Source organism: Natator depressus, chromosome 4 (assembly GCF_965152275.1).
Source record: "Natator depressus isolate rNatDep1 chromosome 4, rNatDep2.hap1, whole genome shotgun sequence".
Classification (NCBI taxonomy): domain Eukaryota; kingdom Metazoa; phylum Chordata; order Testudines; family Cheloniidae; genus Natator; species Natator depressus.
The window spans coordinates 97,151,920-97,178,041 of NC_134237.1; the positions used below are offsets into that span (position 1 = coordinate 97,151,920).

General features: G+C 41.5%; 1 protein-coding gene across 1 annotated transcript in view; it reads right to left on the bottom strand.

Moving 5' to 3' along the window:
* The window catches only part of KLB (klotho beta), a 51,996-nt gene extending 26,414 nt beyond the window's left edge, over window positions 1-25,582 (bottom strand). The window contains 3 exon segments of the mRNA XM_074951552.1: window positions 18,406-19,161; window positions 19,163-19,420; window positions 25,535-25,582. Coding sequence (XP_074807653.1) covers window positions 18,406-19,161; window positions 19,163-19,246 — 840 coding nt within the window. The 5' untranslated portion in view covers window positions 19,247-19,420; window positions 25,535-25,582.
* Window positions 25,583-26,122: the final 540 nt, after the last annotated feature.

Below are 26,122 nucleotides of genomic sequence, written 5' to 3' on the forward strand. Positions count from 1 at the left end.
AATATTGACTAATCTTTTTTCAGTTAGAGTTTAATACCTAATCTTTCATTTGCCTTTTAGATCAAGGCTAAACATCAAGGCTAAGTACACAACGGAGGTAACATCAATACTGTTCATTTTATTCGAGGCACATGTGACACTAATTTCAGCACATTTTTCTGATATGAATGTATCAAACATACAATGGACCTGAAGTCAAATACAAAATGCTAAATTAGTTAATATAAACCCATTAAGAATGCTTAGACTACACTAGCCTGTTTAATAAAATAAGGAAAGTAATGTTATATGTGTTCATTTTTTAACTATTCAGATCGCTGTCTGATAATCATGTTTTGTAAGTCTTTTACCATGCTGTCTAAGGCCCTGATCCTGCACTGAACCTTGTGCAGGGGGCTGCTCCTGCAAACTCACTGTAGGACTGAGGCCTCCATTCATCTATTCCCATATGATTTGTTATGGTCAGATTATTTTCCTTAAATAATTTGGCAATCAGCAGAGAAGAAAGCATCACTTCTGATGCTAATTTACATTAGTGCACAAAGGCATGAACACTTTAGAATAAGAATTAGAATGAAAAATACAAGCATGACTATTTTTTTAATCTGTTTTAACAAAATTATTCGGTTACTGTGTTTTGTTTTCTTTTTGAAACCGTGAAGAGGCAGAACAAAGAACCTGATTGGATTTGTTACCCCTTTCGGACACAACAAGCACTAGTCTAAGGCTATGTCTACACTACAGACCTTACAGCGGCACAGCTCTACCGCTGTGGCTGCGCCACTGTAAGGTCTCCTGTTTAGCTGCTCTATGGTGGCAGGAGAGCTCTCCCGTAGGCAAAATTAAACCACCCCCAGTGAACACACCAGCGCTTTTGTTGGTGAAACTTATGTCAGTGGGGGAAGGGGGGGGGGAATTCACACCCGTGACTGACAAAGGTTTAGCAGACAACAGTGCTCGTGTGACAAAGCCTGAGTTTCAGGGCTTGTTGGTAGTTCTAATTGTTAGTAGAAATTGACAATAGAGTCTCGTATTTTCTCTGATGCAATCTTGTTTATTTACAAGGAATGTACAAAGTCCTACTTCTGTAAATGCAGGAGGAACTAAAATCAAAAGGTTAATTGGCTGATAGACCAACATCCCTGACCTAGAACCTCTCTCTACTTTTCTCCCAGAAATACACTGCTGCCAGATGCTGCTTGACTTTCCTTTTTTGGTTTCTGACTCTCTCTCAGGGCTTGGCTACACTTACATTTTATAGTGCTCTAACTTGCTGGCTCAGGGGTGTGAAAAATCACTCCCCTGAGTGCAGCAAGTCAGAGCCGTGCTCTTAGTCCTCGGAGCTAATCCCCTTGTGGAGGTGGATTACCAGGAGCGCTGGGAGACCTCTCTCCCAGCGCTCGCGCACGATCACACTCGCACTTCAAAGCGCTACCACAGGAGCACTCCTGCGACAGCGTTTTGAGGTTTCCAGTGTAGCTGTTCCCTCAGTTTCTTGTCTGTACTCCAGCTTGTCTTTTTCACACACACAATCCACACACACCTACTCAGAACAATAGCCAGTGGAATCCTCCACCCCCATGGTGCTAGGTTTTGGGCAGACTTCATTATGCCTTGTTTTAGGTTGGGCCTCTTTAGCAGTCTCGTACAGCTACACTAAATGAGGGGCATGTTCACACTGATCAGTATCAGTTAGGTTGAGCTTAATACGTAAACCAGCTCATAACAGTTATAGTATTAGGCCTTTTCTACACTGGCAAGTTTCTGTGCAGTAAAGCAGCTTTCTGCGCTGTAACTCCTGAGGTGTACACACTGCCAAGCCACTTAGTGCGCAGAAACTGCACGGTTGCAGTGCTGTAAAAAAACCACCCTGACGAGAGACATACAGATTTCTGCACCGTGGTGCTAGTAATAGACACCCTGGTTGATTACAGCACTGCAATTGGCTTCCGGGAGGTGTTCCACAATGCCTGTTCTAACCTCTCTGGTCATCGTTTGAACTCTACTGCCCTGCCTTCAGGTGACCAACCATGAGCCCCACCCCTTAAATTCCTTGGGAATTTTGAAAGTCCCCTTCCTGTTTGCTTGATGCGTGCAGTGGTCTCAGCACATCTTTCCAGGTGACGATGCCTGCTCCATGCACCAGGCAATCCCCTGCTTGGAGCAATGCCGAGCTGCTGGACCTCATCCACATTTGGGGAGAGGAGGATGTCCAGTCCAGCTGTACTCCAGCCGTAGGAATTATGACAGATGCATGCCAGAAAGGGGCCATGACCAGGACACCTTGCAGTGCAGGGTCAAAGTGAAGGAGCTGCAGAATGCCTAACACAAGGCGCGGAAGACAAACCACCACTCCAGTGCTGTGCCCATGAACTGCTGGTTTTACAAAGAGCTGGATGCGATACTTGGTGGCGACCCCACCTCCGCTGCGAAGGCCACTGTGGATACTTTGGTGACTCACATGCCAGTCAAGAGTGGACAGAGCCAGGAGGAGGAAGTCTTGGACGAGGATGTGGAGGGGGAGGGGGACCCAGAGGCAGAGGACGACTCGGCAGTCAGAGATGCATGCAGCCAGGAGCTCTTCTCTACTCCAGAGGAGGCTAACCAGTCACAGCTGTCGGAGCTTGGCGAAGTGCAAACAGGAGAGGAGGCCCCTGGTAAGTGGCTTTGATTTTGGGAATCACTGAAGTGAGTTGTTGGGTGCAGGTGGGCTGCATAAAGCAGGCTTGTGTCCGCATGATGTAGGTACCACCACATGCCTAGTCTGAGTGGCGGAACAGGGTGTTGATTGACTCCCTCACTTCATGGGAATCTGCTTCAGAGATCTCCATGAAACGCTCATGGAGATACTGGGCAATCCGCTGCCACAGGTTCTTTGGCAAAGCTGGTCTGTTTCTTGCCCCATTCAGGGTAACTTTCCTATGCCACTCTGCCATCACTGGGGGGAGAGGGAGCAGGGGATCATTGCTGCACACAGGCGAGCCACATAAGGGCCAGGGCGGAAGCTGCAGTCTTGGAGAAGACCCTCCCTTGATTCCCTGCTCACCCTCAGCAGCGAGATATCTTCCATAATGAACACAGCCTGTGGAAAATGTGGGTACAGTAATGATTATAAGGCTCCCCCTACAGTGCTGGCTCTCCCCAAGAGCCATGTGCCCAGTGTAGATGTAAGCAGAGTCAGGATGGGCTCCACCCTGACATCTGGTGGTGAGGTGTGGCAAGTAGTGGAAAAGAACTTCAGGGGCTGATCTCAATTTGCATAGGCACACCCACCCCGCCTAGAATGAGGCCATAACTGCCCAAATGGTCACTTTGGCTGTTGTGGGATCCCCAGTGTCTTTGTTATTGGGGCGGGAAGAGTAAATTGTTATTACCCTGATTATGGGAACTGTGCTTGGAACTGTACTTGGCCTTTTGTTATGATGGAGGGACTCACCATCAACTGAGTAGCACTCGCTAGGCAAGGGACATGGGTTCCAAAACTCTGTGAGGGGAGAGAGACTCGAGACAGGTATTAGTACCTGGTGGTGTGGGCCCCTTTGTGAGGGCCTGAAGCACCAATTGCACCTCTGTCTCTCTCCACTGTGGAATGTCAGAGCTAATTTTGGGTCTATTAAGAGTCTTGCTACAGGTACTGTGCAGCATTCTCTTTGGCCTTATGGTGCACCAGCACTAAGGCCCCCACTACTATGAGCTGAAATCACTGAGAGCTGAAATCACTGAGCACTGTGTCAAGTAGTGGGGAGCCGGAAGATCTAGAGTGCAGTGGTGCTGTTCGTGAGACGGCGAGCTGTGCAGAGCGGAGCCGTTTGCAAGACGGCGAGCTGAGCAGAGCTGTTCGTGGGACGGCGAGCTGTGCAGAGTGGAGCCGGTCGTGGTGGAGCAGAGCCGTTCGTGAGACAGCGGCGGGTTCGTGAGACGGCGAGCTGAGCAGAGCTGTTCGTGGGACGGCGAGCTGTGCAGAGTGGAGCCGGTCGTGGTGGAGCGGAGCCATTCGTGAGACAGCAGTGTGTTCGTGAGACGGCGAGCTGAGCCGAGCTGTTCGTGAGACAGCGAGCTGTGCCGAGCGGAGCTGGTCGTGGTGGAGCGGAGCCGTTCGTGAGACAGCGAGCTGAGCAGAGCTGTTCGTGAGACAGCGAGCTGTGCAGAGCGGAGCCGGTCGTGGTGGAGCGGAACTGGTCGTGAGACGGCGAGCTGAGCAGAGCTGTTCGTGAGACGGCGAGCTGTGCAGAGCGGAGCCAGTCGTGGTGGAGCGGAGCCGTTCATGAGACAGCGTAGCAGAGCAGAGCCCTGTGGGGCAGTCAGCTTCAGGACACGTAAGGTACCCCTTACCTCTTTCCCCCCACACACAGGCACATTTTAGCCAGACTGGGGAGTAACACTCTGCAGATGAACTTTTGAACTCTGGGGCTGGACTTTTGGATTTTGGGTGATTTGAGGATTGCTGGACTCAAGAGACGTTTGGGTTCTGGGACTCAAGAACCCGAGGGAAAGGATGTGGCCCAATTTTCTGGGGTGGGTCTTTGCTCATGGTTTGGTTAATGAACAATAGTTGTGGCGTTTTCCCAATTTAATGCTGATGTCGTTTACCTCATGTTATTAAAGATTCTCTACTACACCGAGACTCCGTGCTTGCGAGAGGGGAAGTAATGCCTCTGTGAGGCGCCCAGGGGGTGTGTAAGATTTTCCCAGGCCACTGGGTGGGGGCTCGAGCCAGTTTTGTATTTGCTTTGATGAGAGGGAACCCCTGTGTACTGAACCCGGCCCTTGCTGCTATCAACTTGGCCTGGCAGAAGGGTTACATACAGTACAGTCCTGGAACACTGATTTCCCCTGCCCCTGTGGTCACTCACCATTTTGGGGGTCTTGTGGCTCACGTGCGCTTGCCTGGGGTCAGCCAGTTAGTGAGAGGTATGTGAATAGTGGCTGTGTTTTAAATCACTGAATCAATGGGGTGTTGCAAACAATACTGCTTCTGTAAAATGTTGCATTTTGGCTTCACATATATGATCGTGGGAGCTCAGCCTCTCTCTTTGTTATCGCCGGCTGAATGGTACGCAGAATTAGAAAGCGGCCACGAAGAACTAAAGAGGACTTTCCACATTATGTCATGATGCACTCTGCGGCCAAAAAACAAGAATTGAAGGAGTGGTGGGACAGCGAGAAAAGGGACCAAAAGGAGAACGCGGTATGCCAGAATGAAGCCACAGAGCGGCTTTTAAAGGTTATGGAGAGCCAAGTGGACACGCTCCAGGCGCTACTAGCACTGCAAACCAAGCAGCTCCGTGCCCGCCCACCCCTACAGCTGCTGTCGCAAAACTCTTTCCCATGCGCCCCACAGACACCGCCAACACACTCTTATCAACCTCCTGGCTCCAGTCTGTACCTGCTGCATTCCACTCCTGCCCCATCACAGTCCAGCCCTGCAGACTCCCAGTACCCACTGCACTCAACACCTGTCCCTCTGCAGTTTAGCCCTGACGAAGTACAGTACCCGCTGCACTGTACTCCAAAGGACAAGGTTGCTTATGATACCAAGACATACACAAATCTTTAACCATCCTAGGACCCCACCTCCTCCTGGGACCCTCCCTTCCCCCATCCCCCTCAGTTCCAATGTGCTTTTTTGTTTGTCTCTCCCCTCCAGTTATTGTTTTTTAATAAAATAATTGTTTTGGTTTGAAACCAATCTTTATTCCATTAACTGAAAGCAAACAGAGCCCTGCAGAGCAACAGGCCTTTTTCTTAAACTTTCATAGTGCATCGTCTGCACCAATCACAATCACCTCCTAGCATTACAAGCACTGCACTCCCGAGCATAGCAACAAATATTAGTGGATTTCAGCTTCACATTGCTGCCTCAAGATATCCCTGATCCTTATGGCCCTGCGCTGCACCCCTCTAATAGCATGGTCTCTGGCTGTTCAAATTCAGCCTCCAGGTGCTGAGCCTCAGCGGTCCAGCCCTGAGTGAAGCTTTCACCCTTCCCTTCAAAAATATTATGGAGCATACAGCAAGCGGCCATAAGCATAGGAATATTGTCATCGGCCAGGTCCAGCCTCCCATATAGGCAGCGCCAGCGGGCCTTTAAATGGCCAAAAGCACACTCAACAGTCATTCTGCACTTGCTCAGCCTGTTGTTCAACCGCTCCTTGCTGCTGTCAAGGTGCCCTGTGTAGGGCTTCGTTATCCACGACATTAAGGCGTAAGCGGGGTCTCCCAGGATCACAATGGGCATTTCGACTTCCCCTAGGTGATCTTCTGGTCCGGGAAGAAAGTTCCTGCTTGCAGCTTCCTGAACAGGCCAGTGTTCCGAAAGATGCGTGTGTCATGCACCTTTCTGGACCAGCCTGCGTTAATGGCTGTGAAACGCCCATGGTGATCCACAATCACCTGGAATACCATAGAGAAATACCGCTTCCGATTAATGTACTCGGTGGCTAGGTGGTCTGGTGCCAGAATTGGAATATGCATGCCATCTATTGCCCCTCCACAGTTAGGGAAGCCCATTTGTGCAAAGCCTTCCACGTCATGCACTTTGCCCAGAGTCACGGTCTTTAGGAGCAGATGCAATTAATGGCTTTGCGCACTTCCATCAACACACGTCCAACGATTAACTTTCCCACTCTGAACTGGTTAGCGATCGATCGGTAACAGTCTGGAGTTGCGAGCTGCCACAGTTAAATCGTCACGTGCTTCTCCAACGAAAAGGCAGCTCTCATTCTCGTGTCCTTGCGCCACAGGGCTGGGGCGAGTTCATCACACAGTCCCATGAATATGGCTTTCTTCATCTGAAGGTTCTGCAGCCACTGCTTGTCATCCCAGACGTGCATCACGATGTGATCTCACCACTCAGTGTTTGTTTCTCAAGCCCAAAAGCAGTGTTCCACTGTGGTCAGCACCTCTGTGAATGCCACAAGCAATCTCGTGTTGTAGTTACTACACGTGGCGAGATCAATGTTGAACTCCTCTTGCCTTTGTAGTTTAAGGAATAACTCCACTGCCACTTGTGATGTGTTAGTGAGAGCGAGCAGCATATTGGTGAGCAGTGAGGGATCCATTCCTACAGACCAAAGAGGCAGAGTGCGCAGTACACAAACAGTTGAAAGATGGCGCCAAGTGCAGACGGAAGCACAGGGATTGATGGGATGCAAAGCAATGCATCACAGGATAGGACCCAGGATGCCCTGCGACCGCCTCCACCTTCCCAAAACTCTTGGCGGTGGAAGAGGAAGAGATGCTCTATGGGATAACTGCCCTGAGTGCACCACTCCGAATACCACTACAAGCAGTGTTTTCCCAGGAATTGAAATTAGGGGGTGTGTGTTCAAATTTACGGGGGGGGGGGGGGTCAGGGCCGATGAGGGGTGAGACCGTGAGGGTGAAGGTGGGCTGGATGGCACCATAGTAAAAACTGAAAAATGTTTCATGACCATTTTATTAGATTTTCAAATCATCACACAAATTAAAGTTGGCTACTCAAGCCTTCTATGAAGCACTACACCTACATCCTTCTTGGTTTCTTGTTATAATTTTGCACAACTCTGTTAATGAACTTCTTGAATGCAATGCATCCATCTTTGGTGGCTTCTCGTGTGGCCGGTACTTCCATTCCTTCAATTGATATGCTCATTAGTTCATTCACATGATCAGGCAGAAGGTGACTTTTTTCAAAACACAAAATTCTATTCAATGATGAAAAAGAACTCTCAACTGTAGCTGTTGTGGCCGGGAGTAGCAAGAGAGGATTCCTACTTCTTTCAGCCCAGGAAACATAGCACAAAGATTGGGTCGAGCCACTAGTGATGATAAAAAAGAAAGTCAAATCTTCATTCATTTGTCGTATGATATTCCACTCTGTGTTCAAATTCTCTATTCTGTCCTGAGCACATGTCAGCTCCATCGCTGGTAGGGCCTCACTCCACTCAACAGTCGGTGTTTTATACGACAGGGATCTGTAAAAGCTACGTAGAGATTGAGTAAAATCTAGAAGTCGCTGTTGTAGATTTTTAAGAATCAAGTCTGTGTACTTTTTCAGTTGTCTTAACAAACACTTCTTGTCCTCTTCACTTAAGGATTCATAGATACTAAGGTCAGAAGGGACCATTATGATCATCTAGTCCGACCTCCTGCACAATGCAGGCCACAGAATCTCACCCACCTACTCCTGCGAAAAACCTCTCACCTATGTCTGAGCTATTGAAGTCCTCAAATCGTGGTTTAAAGACTTCAAGGAGCAGAGAATCCTCCAGCAAGTGACCCGTCCCCCATGCTACAGAGAAAGGTGAAAAACCTCCAGGGCCTCTTCCAATCTGCCCTGGAGGAAAATTCCTTCCTGACCCCAAATATGGCGATCAGCTAAACCCTTCATTAGTAAACTTCTGGACTGAAGTCTTTGATTCTTCCAGTACTTTTTCAATGGATAGCTCTCTGATTGATCCAAATGTAGCTTCTATTGCTGGACAAAGATCTACTACTGTTGTAGCAGATGCCTGGATGGCATTGTTTAATGACCCAAGTGGTTTCAACAGTAGACTTACAAGAGAGAGAATGGCAATAGTCTTCTCTGAACGTAGTAGCAAAAGTAATCCACCAGCCTCACTACTTAGATCCATCCCACCTTGGTAGATACTTTCCAAAGCCAGTAATAATGGCTGGAGTAATTTTAAGACAACAGCCAAGGATCGCTCATGAGAAAGCCAGAAGGTTTTCCCAGGTTGGACTAATTTGAACTTCAGTCCCAGTGTATCTTCTATATTTTCCAAGATATTCAGCCTTTTTGGACTCTTGCTGAAAAAAAAAAAAAAAAAAAAGTATAATGAAGACATTAAATTTATAGCTTTTTAAATGTCTTTTGAAGAGTCTGCAGCTCATACTAGTGCTAGTTGGAGTAGATGGCCTCTGCAGTGTGTATAGGAGAGACTAGGGTTACACTTTTCTCTGAGCAAGCTTGTGCTCCACCATGTCTTCCAGAGAAGTTTGCATCTCCATCAAATGCACAAGCAGCCATCTGTTTGGGGTCCCACTGACAAGCATTTAACTCTTCTAAGATGTGGGTTGTCACAGATGCAGCAAATCTGTCTTCTATAACTTGAACATCTAGAAATGCTTCTACTGGCCTACCATTGACATCAAGATAACGTACATGGTGACTTAAAACTTGATGACCATTTGCACTGGTGAATTCATCAGCCATGTATGCAAATTTTTTAAATGTGGTGAGAGAGTTCTTCACTTTTTCAAACTGTTGAGTCTTTCACTGTTGCACCACATGCGTCTAGCCAGTCAGTTGCATTTCTTGCAGAAAGATAGTGAGCATTTGCTGGTCTTGTTTGGAACCAGTATTCAACTTCAGGATGAACAAGTGACAATGCACTTAACATTGGCCTCCAGTTTGTAGTGTGTGGTATCTCTTGCTTAAATAGAAAGTATGATGCCACGGCCATGTTTGTTCACAGGAACTGTGTTGTGTCTCCAACATTCTTAACAGCCTCATTAACACTCACCAGTGTTGTCCTTGGTCAGTGGAGACTCAGAGTTCAGAGGTGCTTTCACATGAGTTCATCTCCCAGGTGCGGGGGAAGAAGGCACCTTGCTTGTTCCTCCAGCTGCTCACTGTTCGCTTTGGTCACTGTTGTTCGTTGTGCCACCGTTCACTCCATCGCTCTGTTGCCAATGGCCCTGCGCCGTCACCTTCTGCTACCACCTGCCACAGTTGGTCTCTTGAGGTTCCACCCAGCTCTCAGTGATTTTAGCTGAGCTCTCAGTGTGGGAACCTCGCTGCTAGTGCAGACTGGGCCATCTCTTCCACAGAAACACTGTCCCACAGCAGGTCTAAGCACTTAGACCTGATTATCAGTGATTTCAGCTGTAGTGATCACTTAACAAAAACAAAGACATCTATGGAGCCTAATCAGCTCTGCCTTTAAACAGTGGACAGGGGCAGGTCTAATAGTACTTGTGACTCAGGCAGACCATCAACCAAAACACCTGTCCCCACTCTCTCTCTCTCTCTCTCTCTCTCTCTCTCTCTCTCTCGATGCCCTCAATCAGCACAGGCTAATTCTAAGTTCTACTGCCCTTTACTCATACAATAAGAACAACAAAGTTTCATTACACCTCTCCCGCTCCCCCCGCCCCCCGCATTCAAGTGATTTGTAACCCAACCACAGCCAAACTCAATCACTTGGGCAACACAGCTCTGTTTGCTGGATACCTAGGTAGATTAGGTGTGAATGTAAATACAATCTGGTCCTGAAGCCTTTCCCCCCAACCTCCAGTTCATCACTAGCTGTGAGGGAGAGCTCATGTAGACTTTGCTTACAAATCATAATTTGAAATTATTAGGTTGGCCAACATCACCGAAATGAATGCACTGACATTGTCATAAACAGCTGTACAAGGAAGCTAGTATATGTTCATACTTTTCAAATCTATTATACTTTTTCAGATACACGTATTTTATCATACACTGTATATGCTTTTAAAGTGTGTATTAATGTTTCAATTTCAATTCACATTTCCAAACAATCACTAAATTGCAACACTGCATGTAACTAGTTCACAAAACTGGGGGGTGGGGGGGATGTTGGGGAAATTCAGAGGAGGTAAACACCCTCATGGGTGGGTGTAGGGAAATCCCTGACTTCAAGTGTCGCAAGTGCGAACACGCTATTGCACAGGCAGCTGACAGTGTGAAAACACAACAGCGGTTTCCCTTCAGTGCTCTGAGTGGCACTGTAACTGCCGGCGATGTAACTCTGTCAGTTTAGACATACTGTTAGACTTCTAGGGTCATTTTAGAAGAAAGGCAAATGTGTGTCACTTGATGGCAAATTGATTAGATTTCAGTTCAAGGAGCTTTTTGTCTGTGATAGATACTACATGTTCAGTAGTGGTTGAACCTTAATCTTGCAAGCTACTCCACATGGCTGGATGCTTGTGCCTTTGTAGAAATCCATTTTAATTAATGGGGCTCTATATAGGTGGAGAATTCCACCCATTCCAGCACAGCCTGGAAGCTCTTGGCTCTTACTATTAAACGTGTAGTACTGTATGTTGAATATGTTGCATTCAAATGATTTCCAAGCAACTTAAGGAAAATAATTTGAATTAAACAAATCATATGGAAACAGACTAACTGAATCAGTGTGTTCAAGAACTGATGAAATATTCTGATCAACCAGGGCTCTTAATATTTAAGAAACAATCATAATAATATATTGCTTTTGAAGTTAATAGGGTCTTTGTTGGTACTGGAGTCCACATGGACAGTGCAGCTTGTAGGATCAAGGCTTAAGACTGTATTTCTCAATGAAGGAGGCAATATTGTTAGTGGTGTGAGTAGCAGACCAAAACCTTAAGGTTCTGTTCTCTGCTCAGATGATTACCACTCAATTAACTTGGATAAGTTACTTAACATTTTTGTGCTTCTGTTTCCCCAACTATCAAATGTAGATAATACTTAAATATTATTATAAATTATTATTTGTATTATGGTGCAACCCTATTCGACTGTGCACACAACTAAAAAAGACAGACCCTGCCCCAAACAGCTGGCAGTCTAAATAAATAACAGAGGTGCTATGAAGCTTAATTTATTGATGTTTGCATTATTTGATTTTGGTTCCTAGATCACACAGTGACAGGTGCATTAGAAATACTTAAGAGAAGTAGAATTTTTCCAAAGCACTGTGAAGTCCTTGAGTGTAAGGTGCTATGTAAGGGCAAATGAGTATTGAATATTGATATTTTAGGAAAGGGAGTTTGTCCTGAAGTAGCTTCCCTTGAGTGAATAGGAAGAACTAAAGGATCAAGTGACAATGTAAAAAAATTTTAAATAGTTAACTAGGTCCAAATCCCATTACTACTAAACTAAATGACAATACTTCCACTGACTGAAGTTGGACCAGATTTTGGCCTCTTGCACACCTCCTTGCATAAGGGTTCTAGGAAGGAATCTTTGTCCTTCTGATACATATCAGAACACTGGTTCGAAAAAAGAAAAAACAATGTTTTAAAAGAGAAGAACAAAAGGAATGAAACAAACTGGGTTGTTAAAGCTTTTAAAAGTCTTATGCTATTGCATAGCATGTATGTATACATGTATGTATTCTTAGTTTTGTAATATTAGTTTACAGAAGTTAAGTGCTAGAAACAAGAGTTTTAAACTATTCTAAAAAAAGCTTATCAAATGTGCCCTAGATGCCCTGATAATTATGGATGGATTTTGTCCTCATAGGAGAGAAGTGATTAAATCCCAAGGGTCAAATCTACAAACTTGGCTGTGCTAAAGTTACACAGCTAAACAAGTGGCCTGATTTTCAGAGGTGCTTAACACCCACATCTTGTTTGATTTCAACACAAGACAATTCAGCACCTCTTAAAGTTCACGGAGATGCCTAAATATGGATTTAGATGCCAAACTGTAGGCACCTATATTTAAATATTTGGCTCCTACTTTTTGCAGATCCCTGTCTTGGCCCACAGAACCCATGCCAGATTGTGTCTTAATTTTTAATGATCTGGCTGTGTAATCAGTTTCCAAAGTCATCCTTCTGCAGCAGAAATGTTTATTTTCCCATTATTTTCCAATTATCGCCTAAATATTTGTTCTTTTAAATATCAGGTTATATGTTGATTGTATATATTCTATTGCCTATGACAACATCTCTTTGAAAAGAAAATGTCTATTAGATTTTAACTACATTTACATTTGGATAGAAAAAGAATAGATTACTGTTTCACACAGGCAAACAAAACCAATGGTACTTAATTTAAAACTATTCATTTGTTGCAGTGTTTCTCTAGTAGAGATGCTGGTGCCAAGCTCTTCCATCAAACAGAAGGACCAGATTGCCCTGCCTAGATCCATGCTTGGTGGGGATTCACCACACACAAACCTCCCTCCTTCCCTGTGGCACTCTATCTAATTCCTGGATCCTGTGGAGGTCTCTTGGGGGTGGGAGAAGGGGAGGAAGAGCATCTGGGTGGATATGGTGGAGATGCAAATTATTCCCCCTGTGAAAATTAATTTGAAAAGATAATAAAGTCTGGGGATTTTCAGTGGAGACCCTTCCAAAAGTCCCAAAGGCAGCAGTGGCTCTGGGAAACTCAGGGTAGCTTGGGTGCTGCAAAGGAGTGGGGGGCAAGCTGCCAAGGCATTGAGGCTATGTCTACACTACAAGCACTATAGCAGCACTGCTGCAGAGCTGTAGCGTAGACACTTCCTATTTGTTGTCGGAAGGGGGGTTTCCATTGATGTAGTTAATCCACCTCCTTGAGAGGTGGTAGCTAGCTTGACAGAAGAGTTCTTCCTTCAACCTAGCCACATCTACACTGAAGGTTAGGTCAACCTATCCATGGCACACAGGGCTCTAAATTTTTCACAGCCCTGATAAATATTGTATTGACATAACTGCGTAAGTGCAGACCAGGTCTGAGCCTCTACATGGATGATCTCTCATGAATTCCTAAGGATACAGAGGTATGGGGGAGGGCCCTGTTGACTTTTCCACAGAAGGGGTGATGTGAAGAAGTGTCCATGAGAAGATCTTTGTGACTGATTTCCTTACTATGGGGGACCCCTCTTGTGATCTTTTTGCAGGAGGAAAGGGTCTGGGTCAGGGAATAATTTTTCTTCTACAAGGTTCCTCTCCCCATTGTTACTCAGCAAAAAGCGGAACTAACCAGAGAGCACTGGTACAAAGCAGGAAGGGCAGATAGATCCTGCCCCGTATTTCTGTGATCTCCACCAATCTCAAAGGGAGCAAAAAAGGTAAGCAACAGATGGATTATCAGACCCAGAGAAAACAGTAACACAGGCCAGATGAATCTCTGGTATAACTCCATTGGAATCACACTGTTCTATCTCCTTTACATTTTGCCAGATTAATTGGATTTAAAAAAAAAAAATCAAAGAAATCCATTCACTTTCTCTGCATGGAGGTCTTTTTTCCCCACCCTTGTAGAATGGCTCTCTTAGGAGCTAGTTCATAATCTTTGGGTCTCCTTTGTAGGGCTCTTACATATCTCATGATAACTCAAGGTGAATCATAATTGATTTTATATTACGCTTTTGTGAAGTGTGGTCTCCTTTATCTGCAGAAGGGAGAAGGACCCCGCCCTGACTATCACTGTCCAAGTGGTATAAGATTTTATGTAGCATCTTATTATAGTAACAACAACAATCAGGCAGTAGAATAGAGCCTGCTATCTAAACGGATCCCAAAGTACTTTATAAGCTGAAAATAGCAAATTTGCCATTTACTTCAATGGTAGCAAACTCAGGCCCTCAAAAACTACCAAAATAAAATATTATCTTCTATGTAAGAGTCAATATGGGGGAGTGGAAACATGAGTTTGAATCTGAAATTTCCATTTAATTCTTTCCTTGTGGGCTATTTGCCCCCTCTACAGAAGAAGCTGGGCTTCTGCCCCTAAACTCATGGATCCACTCAGATCTCTTTTTTTTTTGTGTAAGCTGCCCAGCCTTCCGTGCATTCTGTGGCTCCTGAATAGCTTGGCTTTTGTAGAAGCTGTGTGGCTGGGTTCTCCTCTGACTTTTGGCTGCCATTGACACTCCCTTCAGAGAGGTTCCAAACTGTACAAAGGGAAGAACATTAGTTACTGCAGATTCCATCTGCATTAACTTACAACAGCTTCTTGTTCATGTGCCATGCAATAGTTGTATGTATCAACTATTCTCCTCCCAACCATGCAGCTGGATCTCGATGCAGAGGTGATTTCACATGATTTGGATTAGAAGGGAGAATATAACTAGCAGATCTCACTTTCCAGACTGTGAAAGTGAAACACACACATGCATGGCTCTCCAGGAGATGATGGAGTCTTATAAATCCTGATTTTGGTGAAAATACTTAATTAGGTATTCTCTTATTATCTACCATACTCTATCTATGGGTCTAGAACAGGTTTCATTTCAGTTTGCTTTTTGTCTCTATGCTGCATTTACTATTTCCTCAAACCACCCCAAAAGTCTGAATATTATGTTTCTGTTCTCAAGCCTTCCATAGTTTGACAGTTACATTTGTTACCACAATTCAAATAGAAAAATTTCTTCAGCCTTCTGCTAGAGGGAGAAAAACACTCAGCAGCTTTCAGATCTCTCAGAGAATAGATAAAATAATCCAAAGTCCAGACAACCTCTGGTTTATGGCTTGTTAAATCATTTTTGTCATTCTGTGAGATTCAACACAGGGTATAAGTTATACACAACATAAAAGTGCTCTTGTAAAGGGAGCTATGACTAATTTATGCAAAGGTGACTGCTGCACAGGTAATTACAATAAACTAAGACTTTTGTTCAAAGCTAACACGTATCTATTTGATGGGACGTTGTTGGGACTACATTCCCATGCCAGCCAAACCACATTAACAAATCCACCCAGGAAGTATGTCAATCAGAAAGAACAGGTATAGAATTCTCTGGATAAACTGATCTGGCCACTATATTATTACTTTAGGGCAGTGGTTCTCAACCAGGGGTACATATACCCCTGGGGGTACGCAGAGGTCTTCCAAGGGGTACATCAACAGATCTAGATATTTACATAGTTTTACAACAGGCTACATAAAAAGCACTAGCGAAGTCAGTGCAAACTAAAATTTCATACAAATACTTGTTTATACTGCTTTATATACTGAAATGTAAGTACAGTATTTATATTCCAATTGATTTATTTTAAAATTATATGGTAAAAATGAGAAAGGAAGCAATTTTTCAGTAATAGCGTGCTGTGACACTTTTGTATTTTTATGTCCGATTTTGTAAGCAAGTAGTTTTTAAGAGAGGTGTAACTTGGGGGTAACGCAAGACAAATCAGACTCCTGAAAGGGGTACAGTAATCTGGAAAGGTTGAGAGCTACTGCTTTAGGGAAACCACTGAATGTCAGCTGCAGAATCCTTCTGTGGAAATGTATGGAATAGCTCTGTATAAAATTTCACTCTCTCTGTATATTTATTACATATATATGTAATAATCTGTACACACATTTATTTATTTATACAATATAATAAAACAGAATGTACTGTATACTATGTATGTATACAGAAAGATTTTATACAAAGATACTCCATACATTTCCACAGAAGAACTCTGCAGCTGCTGTTCACTGGTTTCCCTAAAGCAATATAGAGGAAAGGGAGGTCTGGTCCTCCCTGCTCTTCATGCTGCCATCATGCCCCTCACCAGGAAAAACAGCACAAAGGAAAAGGAAGAAGAATAGAATACTATAGGGCCCAGATTGGCATATCCAGACAATTCTATACTGGTTCTTTCTGATTAGCATATCATGGGTGGATTTGTTAATGTGCTGCGGGTGGCATGGGAATGTAGTCCTATCAACATTCAGTCTAAACATGAGGTTTTGGTATAGACATCTGTCACCAAAACCCGGTCCAAAGCCCACAGAGGTCAATGGGAGTCTTTTCATTTACTTCAATGGGCTTTGGATCAGGCTCCAAATCCAACAGTTCCAATTCCTTTTTTGGGGAGAGGGTGGTAAAATTCAGAGGTGCCCACAACACATAGATACCATATTTCAATATTTTATTCTTTTGACAGCAATGCATTCGGGACTGTTTCTCAAACAATGCTAAATTTAATTAGGACCAGATTCTGATAACCTTCCTCAAGTCTAGTAATACCTTACTGTATGAGTAGTTTAATTAATTTCAATGAGGCTATCTGCCATGTAAGGTATCACAAAGTGAATGTGGGTTGCAGAATATGGCTGGCCCCTAATAAATGTAAACAACCCACTGGTGCTATTTTCCAGTTTGTGCATTTTTTAATTAGGAGGCCATTGGACATGGATTTAATTTATTTTCCTTTATTTTAGTATTTAATTTTTTCCCAGTTCCACTTTAGTTTTTATTTTTTAAAAAGTTATGAATATCTACCTGTCTAAGTCATATGACCAGGATGGCAACATCATTCACACCACACTCACCTTGTCCTTGTTCTGCATTTTCAAAACTGACTAATAATTTTAGGTACTCAAGATACCTTAACGGACCCTGATTTTCAGAAAATGCTAAGCACTCCTTCTGTGAAAATCAAGCCTCTTTAAGAGGTCTTGAATTGGAAAACACAAAACTGATGCAACCTAAAATACTAGTCACTTCTGAAAATTCTATATGAATAATATTCATAATATATGGTAGGCATTGGAGTACAGTACCAACTGTAGTGGTGGGAGACTGTTAGAGGAGGATGGGAATTTGCTGTGGGTTATCTGTAAAATGGGGATAATATTATTGACCTCCTTTGTAAACTTTGAGATCTACTGATGAAAAGTGCTAACTCTGACCTTGACATTAATTTTTATCATCTCAAATTGTTGTACTTAGAATGCATTTTTAAGTTACATCAAGGGCACATAAGGCATGTGGACAGGCACCTTTTTTTAGCATTTCTATGCACTGAAATAATCTCACAGCATGTGCTACTTCCTTTGTGGTATTGATGGATGCTATTCTGGACCTCTCCTGCACTTGTTTTTTTAAAAATATGACCCACTTTAACTTCTTGTAAGCTGGTACATTGTCTTCCTCCTCCTAACTTTTGTCCCTCCAAAATAGTGGCAAAAACTAATATGAATATGTATATTACAGCACAGAAATATATGGTCCAATCCTCCATCCACTGAAGTCGGTGAAGGTAGGTTTGAGCCCAGAGGGTGTGCAATTTGTGAGAAGACTACTGCTAAATAAAATAACATAAAATAAAACTAAAGAGCTGAAAGTAATACAGGGCTAATGTCATTTTAAAATTCTTAAATATTGATAGAGCATGTTTCTCTTCAAACAATAAATACAATTGATAAGCCTTTTATATCAGTAGATATCAAATACTTTGCAATATAATCTTACCAGTCTGGGATGAATTATTTATATATAAACTCTATTACTGAATTTATTAAATATACAATACACAAATATGAAAACTTTGGTTTAAATTAAAACAATAATCTGGAAATGTGAGCAACAGCTGTTATTGGACTAAATGGAAAGACTGTGAAAGGAAGCTTCTGAATAACCATACTTTGCAGGCAATAGTAATTGAACTAAAGTAGTAAACTGTTGCTTTAAATATATATATATATATATATATATATATATATATATATATATATATATATATATATAGTTATTGAATGGCTGATGTGACTAGTAAAATAAATATTGAAATACACAAAAGTGTATGTGTATGTATGTAGTTAATTGGCTGATGTGACTAGCAAAATTATTAAAAACAAAAGAAGACTGTTTTAGTATTTCAACAGTCCTAGATCTCTTTTATGCCAATTATAATAGTTTTTCCCCTGCTACTTTCCATATTGGTGCTGTAGCTGTTAAGATTAAACCAGGTTGTACTGTACCTTGATCAGATTGTGTCCTACAGTATAGACAGCTGCTATTTTCCCTCTCTCTCCAGGTGCATGCATACCTGTACCATACCCATGCCAGGCAACTAAATAAGGATTGTGAATTGTAATCCAGTATTTAACGCGGTCCCCAAAAATTTGGAAACAAAAAGTTGCATAGTCACTGAAGATATCAATTACTGATTCATTTTTCCACCCCCCATATTTTTCTTGCAGTGCCAAAGGCAAGTCCCAGTGGTACAGAGTTACTATGGGCTCAATATTTCTGTGGACTAGAGAGTCAATGAGAGTATTGTAGTAGTGGAGTCCTTTTTCATTGGCATTTGCTACCACCCCTGTGGGAAAGAGCCTTGGCCATGAAATTGAAAACTGATAAAAGGTAACTCCCAAAAAATCCAGAGCTGACAAGTCTTTGTCCAGAAAAGTGTAACTGTTGCTGGAGTCATCTGTGCTGGCATCATCTCTGAAATCTGAGTGCACGAAGTGGTCCCATATTGAGGATCCCTTTCCATCCTTCCTCCAGCTGCCTTCCACCTGAAATGCTCCAGTGCCTACTCCCCAAAGAAATTTTTTTGGGAAAGTGTCATACAGAAACATCTGAGTGCCATTCACAGGACTCAAGTTAAGGTCCTTTTTCCACACAGATCTTCCTTCTCCAGCAAGCCCGGTAACTGTCCTTATGAAAACAAATGCCCAAAAAGCAACAGATATCTTCAGTCTTCGGCCACACATTGTGTCCTTCTATAGTGTGTGTGTTAAAAGTCAGATTTCTTTCACTGGTGCTGGAGAAAATCCATTTATCCCTAGAGTCCCCTGCTGCACAGCCTGCCTTCATTTGCCACTAACTGCTGCAGTGTCTTATCAAAGCTTCAGTAAAAGCTTGTGATTGTAAAAGCCGTGTCAATGATTAGCTTGAACTATGAGACCTAGGATGGGTTACAGAAAGCAGCGTAATTCCAGGGAGGTGGCCTTCTGATAGTCATTGGGACACTTATGTCAACCTCTTTTCCTGCAATAAGAACATATCTATATAATAATATAAATACTTGTGAACCAACTTATACTTATTTTAATGCTATATCACTGAAATGGCAGTATACTAGGAGAGGGGAGACACTAAGAGAATATCAGTTATTTTTGATACATATACATTTCAAGGAAATATAGAAGAAAATTTTCAGACTACATTATCCCATTAAGGAGCACACTGTCAATGCTAAACAAACAATAATAATAATGAACAGAGAAGAGGGCTGTGAGTACGTATTTGTTGTTATTTTTGCCAGGGTTACACCTTTTAACTCAATATATTATAACAGGACAGATTTTTAATTACGATTGGTTAAACTTTAAAAAAAAAACAAAAACTTTTGCCTTTCACTGGGCCAAACTGTCCCCTCCCATATTAAGAGCTGTGGGGGGCTTTTTTCTTTTTCTTTTTTTTTTGAGGGGCGAGGCTCTCCCTGAATTCCTTATGGAGATTTTCCCACACTGTCTACTCAGAGAAAGGCAGTTTGCTATCCCACAGAAAAGAGCTCACAGTCTGTCCCCAAACCTGGCAGATCCTGGGTGCTGCCTCTGTAATCTGTCAGCCCCTCACTGGCTCCATGCTCTTAGAACTCCCAGAAGAGTCTACCTAGAAATGGTGCTGTTTTGTGTTTTCTGGGTAAAGTTAGAAGGCCTGGAGGAAAGAAGATGTGCATTCCCCTTGCCCTGCCCGATCATCCGTCTACCCTTGCCCATTCCACCGCCCCAGTTTTGAGCCTGAATGTGCAGAAAGAGGTCCACTGGGTTCAGGTGGGAAATGGTGTTGAGTCCCTCCTTCTGCCTGGAAGGGGGAGATCCACATATGTCCCATTAACAATACACAAATGCAAAGGAAGTGAATATTTTACCCAATAAGTACAGCTGTTTTTACTACCTATATAAGGGTCTGGTATGCAGCTCTACAAACAGCAACCATTATTTGCTGTTGCCCTCAACTCAGAACAAGTTAACAGTTAAGTTGTTTCAGTCCGTAGGCAATTTCATTTGATATTTTTTTAAATAAAGAATTACCCAGATACTCTTTCAGCATTGATTAATTAAAGAATCGTGGTAGACACAACTGGGCCACCACTGTAATGGGTCTGACAAACCAGTCAGACAGTGTTTGGTAATATAAAGAAGTCTTCAGAAAGCTTTTGATAGAAAATAAAAGAATGTGTATTCATACACTGAATTTACCACTTACAGCAGGACTGATGACATAATTGCTTTTCATAGGGAACTACAGTGCATATGTAGATTTAAATAACATTTTCTGAGCAGATCCATCAAAATCAATAGCAATTTGGTTTAACAATGTAGCTCCTTAAAACAAGTGGAGATTGAACACAGATTATTCCTAAATGTGACACAGTTGTGAACATGTCCAAATGTACTCTTTATTTATATTTAGGACAAATGACAACACATCTATATCTGGAGACATGTATGTATTTCTCTGTAGCTGTTTATGTGTTTACAAAAACTGCCTCATGATAGCTAATTAATTACACTATTATAGACACTTGTCCACACTAGAGAGTTCTACTGGAGTAGTTAATTAACAGTAGCCACGTGGCTAACATAAACCTGTTCAATAGGCCTAGACACAGCACTCATTCCAAATGCATTGTGGGTAACTATTCCACAATTCCCAGAACAGGTCCTGAAAGATTGGTCTTAAGTACTGTACCCATTTTTTAAAAAATGTGCACTATATGGGTTAGCACTTTTCATTGTATAAAATAGCAGGTTTTGTAATATTAAATGGCACTGAAATTGCTTTAATATATTATTTATTTTTGTAATTAAAAGGCCTCAAGATTATATGTATTGCACTTGATAAATCAGAAAGTCCATATGCATATATGCCAAAGCAGCCGTAGCTCAAAACTACGTAGTAGTCATGAGTACAGGTGACACTGCACTGAGTGACACCGAGGAAGCACTAAGGAACTATGCAGGAAGGCACAGTTGTAACACTGAAGCTAAAAAAGCCCAGCACTTGCGCTGCAACAGCATAGTGACACAATGCAGGATATAAGGATGGTAAGCCTTTCTTCTGTCAAGTCCAACTACCACAGTGCTGGAAACGCTTGCGCATCAGTGCAAGCAATTTAGTGTGTCTGCACAAGGTGTGTGACACGGGTAGCAGATACCTACAATCCTAACATTTTCCAGTTTAGACAAGGCTATGGGCTGTTTTTCTTTCATTATTATAGAGAGAATTGGTAGCACTGCCTATTATTAAGACTGCCCAATACTTACCACTATAAGACCCTGTTTTCAGTTGCTTATAACTTTGCCAAACTATAAACATGAAGGCAGAAGTTTGCTGGGCATCTGCCTTAGGCTGATTCTTTTTGGAAAATCTCAGCCAAAACAGTCCAGTCTTTTCTGAGAGTAGGCTAAAGAAAAATACACTGTTTTGCCCATGTTAAAAAATTCTGGTGACCTTTTCTTTGAGAAGCTCTAGGGCTCCCATGCTTTGGAGCAGGAATTTCAACTTGGTAGCGGGAGTGGCCTTCGTATCAGAAATGTGCCTTTTGCTACTCCTGTGAAAATCCACCCAAATTGGACCAACCTGTAAGTTTCTGAAAAAAATCTCAGTCTGCACATGCTCAATAGAGACGTCTTAAAGTTTAGTGGCTAAAATCTCCAAAGATTCCATCCTCTCTGAGCGTGTTTCAGCACCTGTAGCTCCTGCAGGTGACCAGACTGTGCATGCAAATTTCACAATGCTAGGCTAAGATCCTTCATTCATCCTAGTTATATTTTGGTTTCTGGTTTCTAAGAAGCTTACGTTTTCTTCTTCCTAAGAGGGATATTGATTCTGGTAAATAAAATGTAAAATACAATAGTTATTTGCCTTCATGTTCCCTTGTAAGCACTGTTCAGTGTGAATACTGGATGACGTTCCGCTTTTGGAGATGTGCAAATCTAATTGTCACTGTAAAAGAGGAAAAGCTTAAAGCTTTAAATATTCCAGTAATTTTATGCAGTGTGAACTGACAGATATCAGAGATCAATGTGATACTAGTAGAGCTAGCCAATCGATTGATATTAGCAATATTGGCTTAAAAATATCATCTTTTTGCTACTGTGCAATATGAAGTTTGTAATTAACCCAAAAAATTGTTGTAATTGCTTTTCTTTACGCTTAAGACAAACATACTTAAGTGATATGCAAATGAACATGTAGTGCAATAACTTGTTTGAAACAATTGGCTATAGTTGTGTAGGGAAACATGTTACAATGTTGTTTCAAGCTTCTACGGTATTTCAACAGACCACAACTGATCAGGAGAAGAATGGGGGGGGGGGAAGCTTAATTGGTGATTGAATCAAACAAATGGCTGATAATCCAGGATCTGATACAATCATTCTGTCTGGATATTCAAATGAAGATAGACAGGGAAAATATTTAAGTTACAAAGTCCTCTTAAAGACAGTATGATCTTTATGTTAGCATCAGTTGCCTTGATCTCCTACCATCAAGGACGCAGAAAGCAACAAGTTAGTTTATGTACTATCCTCTCAATGTAATACATATCAAGGCCCTATTCTTACAGTCTTTGTACATCCAAATCTCCTATTGAGTTGGGATCAGCTCCTTACTGAAAACACGACATAGGATGCTGGTGGGTACAATAGAAAGTCTAAGATAGATTGTGGATTTACAAAGAATACTAGATAATTTAATTCTGCCTTTAAATGCAAATTCCAGTACTTTACAATGTGAGAGATATGGATTTCCTACTTTCCAGATAACTCAGTATGTTGAATGTTCCCAGAGGAATCGTCCAAAAACAACCTACAAAGTATTGGACTCTTGATTATTGAAAACTGATTGGATTAAAACAAATTTCTACCACTACAAAAAATGGAATTCTAATTGCAACATTTTTCAGGACTTGTGTTGTACTTTCTTGTATCCTCAGGATTACAAGAAGTTTCTTTAGGAGATGTTAAAAGCACCCCCCGCTCTAGAGAGCAAAAAGATATATATGTAATTTAAATTAACAATCAGCTCAAACCTGACTTAAAAATGTAGATTTTGTAGAAAACTAAACAAAGTGTTTCTTAAAAAAAAAAAAAATCTAATGAAAGTTGCTTTTTAAAAATAAAGCAATTCTCATGTTGTGTTTGAACCTTAAGGTTGCAGCATGATACTAGACTATAAGGAAGTGAAAGGACCAGAAATTGATTAATAAAAGTGAAACTGGCTACTCTGTTTTCATTTCCCAATATGAGAGAAATACTAATGATTCTCTGTCATTTTTTGCAACAGAAGTGGATAACTACATCTCCATTTTACAGATGTGGAAGCTGAAGCACAGATCGCCTGATTTTCAGAAGTGCTTATTACTCCTGAAAAAACAGGCCATAAGTGACTTGCCAAATGTTAAAAAGCAAACTAGTAAATTAGAATTTTAACCTTTTTCAGTTTATATAGTCTAAAGGTATAATTTGTTTCAAAGGTACTTTTAAAAAATATATGACTTTTCACTGTATAATGTCTCTTTAAAGCACAAACCACAGTCTATGACAAGATCACATGGGAAGCACATTCCTCATTTTACAGCAACTACAAGTATTTTGTAATATAAATGTACATCTTTTCATGATTCTGGTGGCATAAGCAAAATATTAAATTCTCTCTCTCTCTCACACACACACCCCCACCCCTTTTTCTCTATAACCAGAATCAAACCATAACCACTCCAAGACTTTACGCAGCTCTGGTTGTTCATAAAGGGTTAAAATCCTGACTTCCAAGAAATAGGAATGTGTCACCAGTCCACTCGCACATAGTGATCAGCTTAATGTTATTCTGGGCAACTTTATCAAATACAAACAGAGATAACCATGTACTATAATTCTTTAACATTATTTAAACACTTTGTGTGGCTCTATCAAATGCCAGCCACTCTTAATTCTGGTAGCAGGAACATCTGTGGATCAAATCAGGGTCTAATGAGGATTATTATGTATCTACAAATACACAATTAGAAACATTTAAATGTGATACATTTTCCTTTGCATAGTCATCACAATACCATAGCATACTGGGTAATTTGTATAAAATTACCTAAGAGCAAGTTTGATTTGCACTGAGTACATACAGTAATACTTTCTAGTTTTCCTTTGTATTTCTTTAAAAGAAATGTAAATTCACAAGCTATGCTAATATTCAAAACGCACATTCCACGTGATTATGTACATTCATAAAGGAATAACAATCCCTATACAAGACATTGTCAAAACAAAAAAACAGAATTAAGGAATTAAACAGGCTAGTAGTAGGATATCATTAATGTTAAAATATGATCTGTGACAAGGTAGGTAAAGTAATATCTGTTATTGGACCAACTTCTATTGGTGGAAGGTACAAGCTTTCAAACTACACAGAATTCTTCAGCTCAACACTACAGACAAAATATGTTCTGTCATGTAAGACAAACAGATCCATATCGAAGAAGCATCCTCCATATTTTCCATCTCGAAGTTTTTTAATTTTATAAGTTCAAAGACCCCACCTTAAACCTGTTGCTAAGTAAAACAAACTTCTTTAATTATAAAATTCCAACAGCTAAACTGCTTCACTTTGTTTTACCAACTCAATCTCTTTATCCAGATACACAATTTGTCTTATCAGTAAAACTCTCAGCCAGATTGTAATGGGCTTAAACAGTTTTAAAAAGCACCAAGGTTGAGGACTGTCTGAGCAGTAACTATAGAATTCTGCGTAGAAATCCCCTGGAAAAATAAACTAACCCCCAAATGCTCAGGAAAACATTATTATATGATGCTTGCTGACCTAGAGAAAAAAAAGAGATGGAATAATGATTTTGCTTTTATATAGCACCTCTCTAAATGGATCTCAAAACATTTAGTTAACTGATAGTACAGGGCATTCTGCTCAGGCAAGGGAAGTCTACAGATTCTCCACTATTAATACACACCCAACCTTTAGAATGAAATTTGGCAGCTGTTTTATCTGTACAAAACCTTCCAACAATACAGAATAGGAAGAGAAAAATACCATATCCACTTTAAATTATATGTGGAATTAAGACAAGAAAAATGTAATTACCCATATTGGAATTTCATGGTAGATACCACGGTAAATTTTCCTGTTCTTGCAAAAAGTGACAGTGGATTTGTAATAAGCACAAGTGATCAGGACTCATCCAAAAGATACTACCTGAAGCACCACCTGGAAAAGAAACAGTTGGGTTTGAACCCTTATTTGCTTCTGTGTGATATAAAGAAGGTCTGAGAGGTTTTTTCCCTTTAAAAAAAAGGTGAGAGTTAGCCTTGTTTTTAATATGATAAATTCAGGTTCATTCTAACCTGTTTTTCCTGAAAGGCCTAGAAACTAGAGAACCAATAAGTTTATGACATCAGAGAAGTCAAGCAAATGAAACCTGATTGAGATGGGAACTTTATTTAAACAGTCCAAATAAAATTATCTCATTTTTGTTATTGTTTCTAATGCCCATTCAATGCAGTAATCTGAGAAAAAATTGGAGAAAAAATGTTTCTTAAACATTAGCATCTTTATTAAAGACTTCCTGGTTTTGGTATAGGTCTCACATATGGATTTTGAGCTCTCTCAGCCTTTAACTGAGGGAGCATGGCTTCAGTTGAAGGCTGAGAACTCAAAATCCAAATCTGAGAC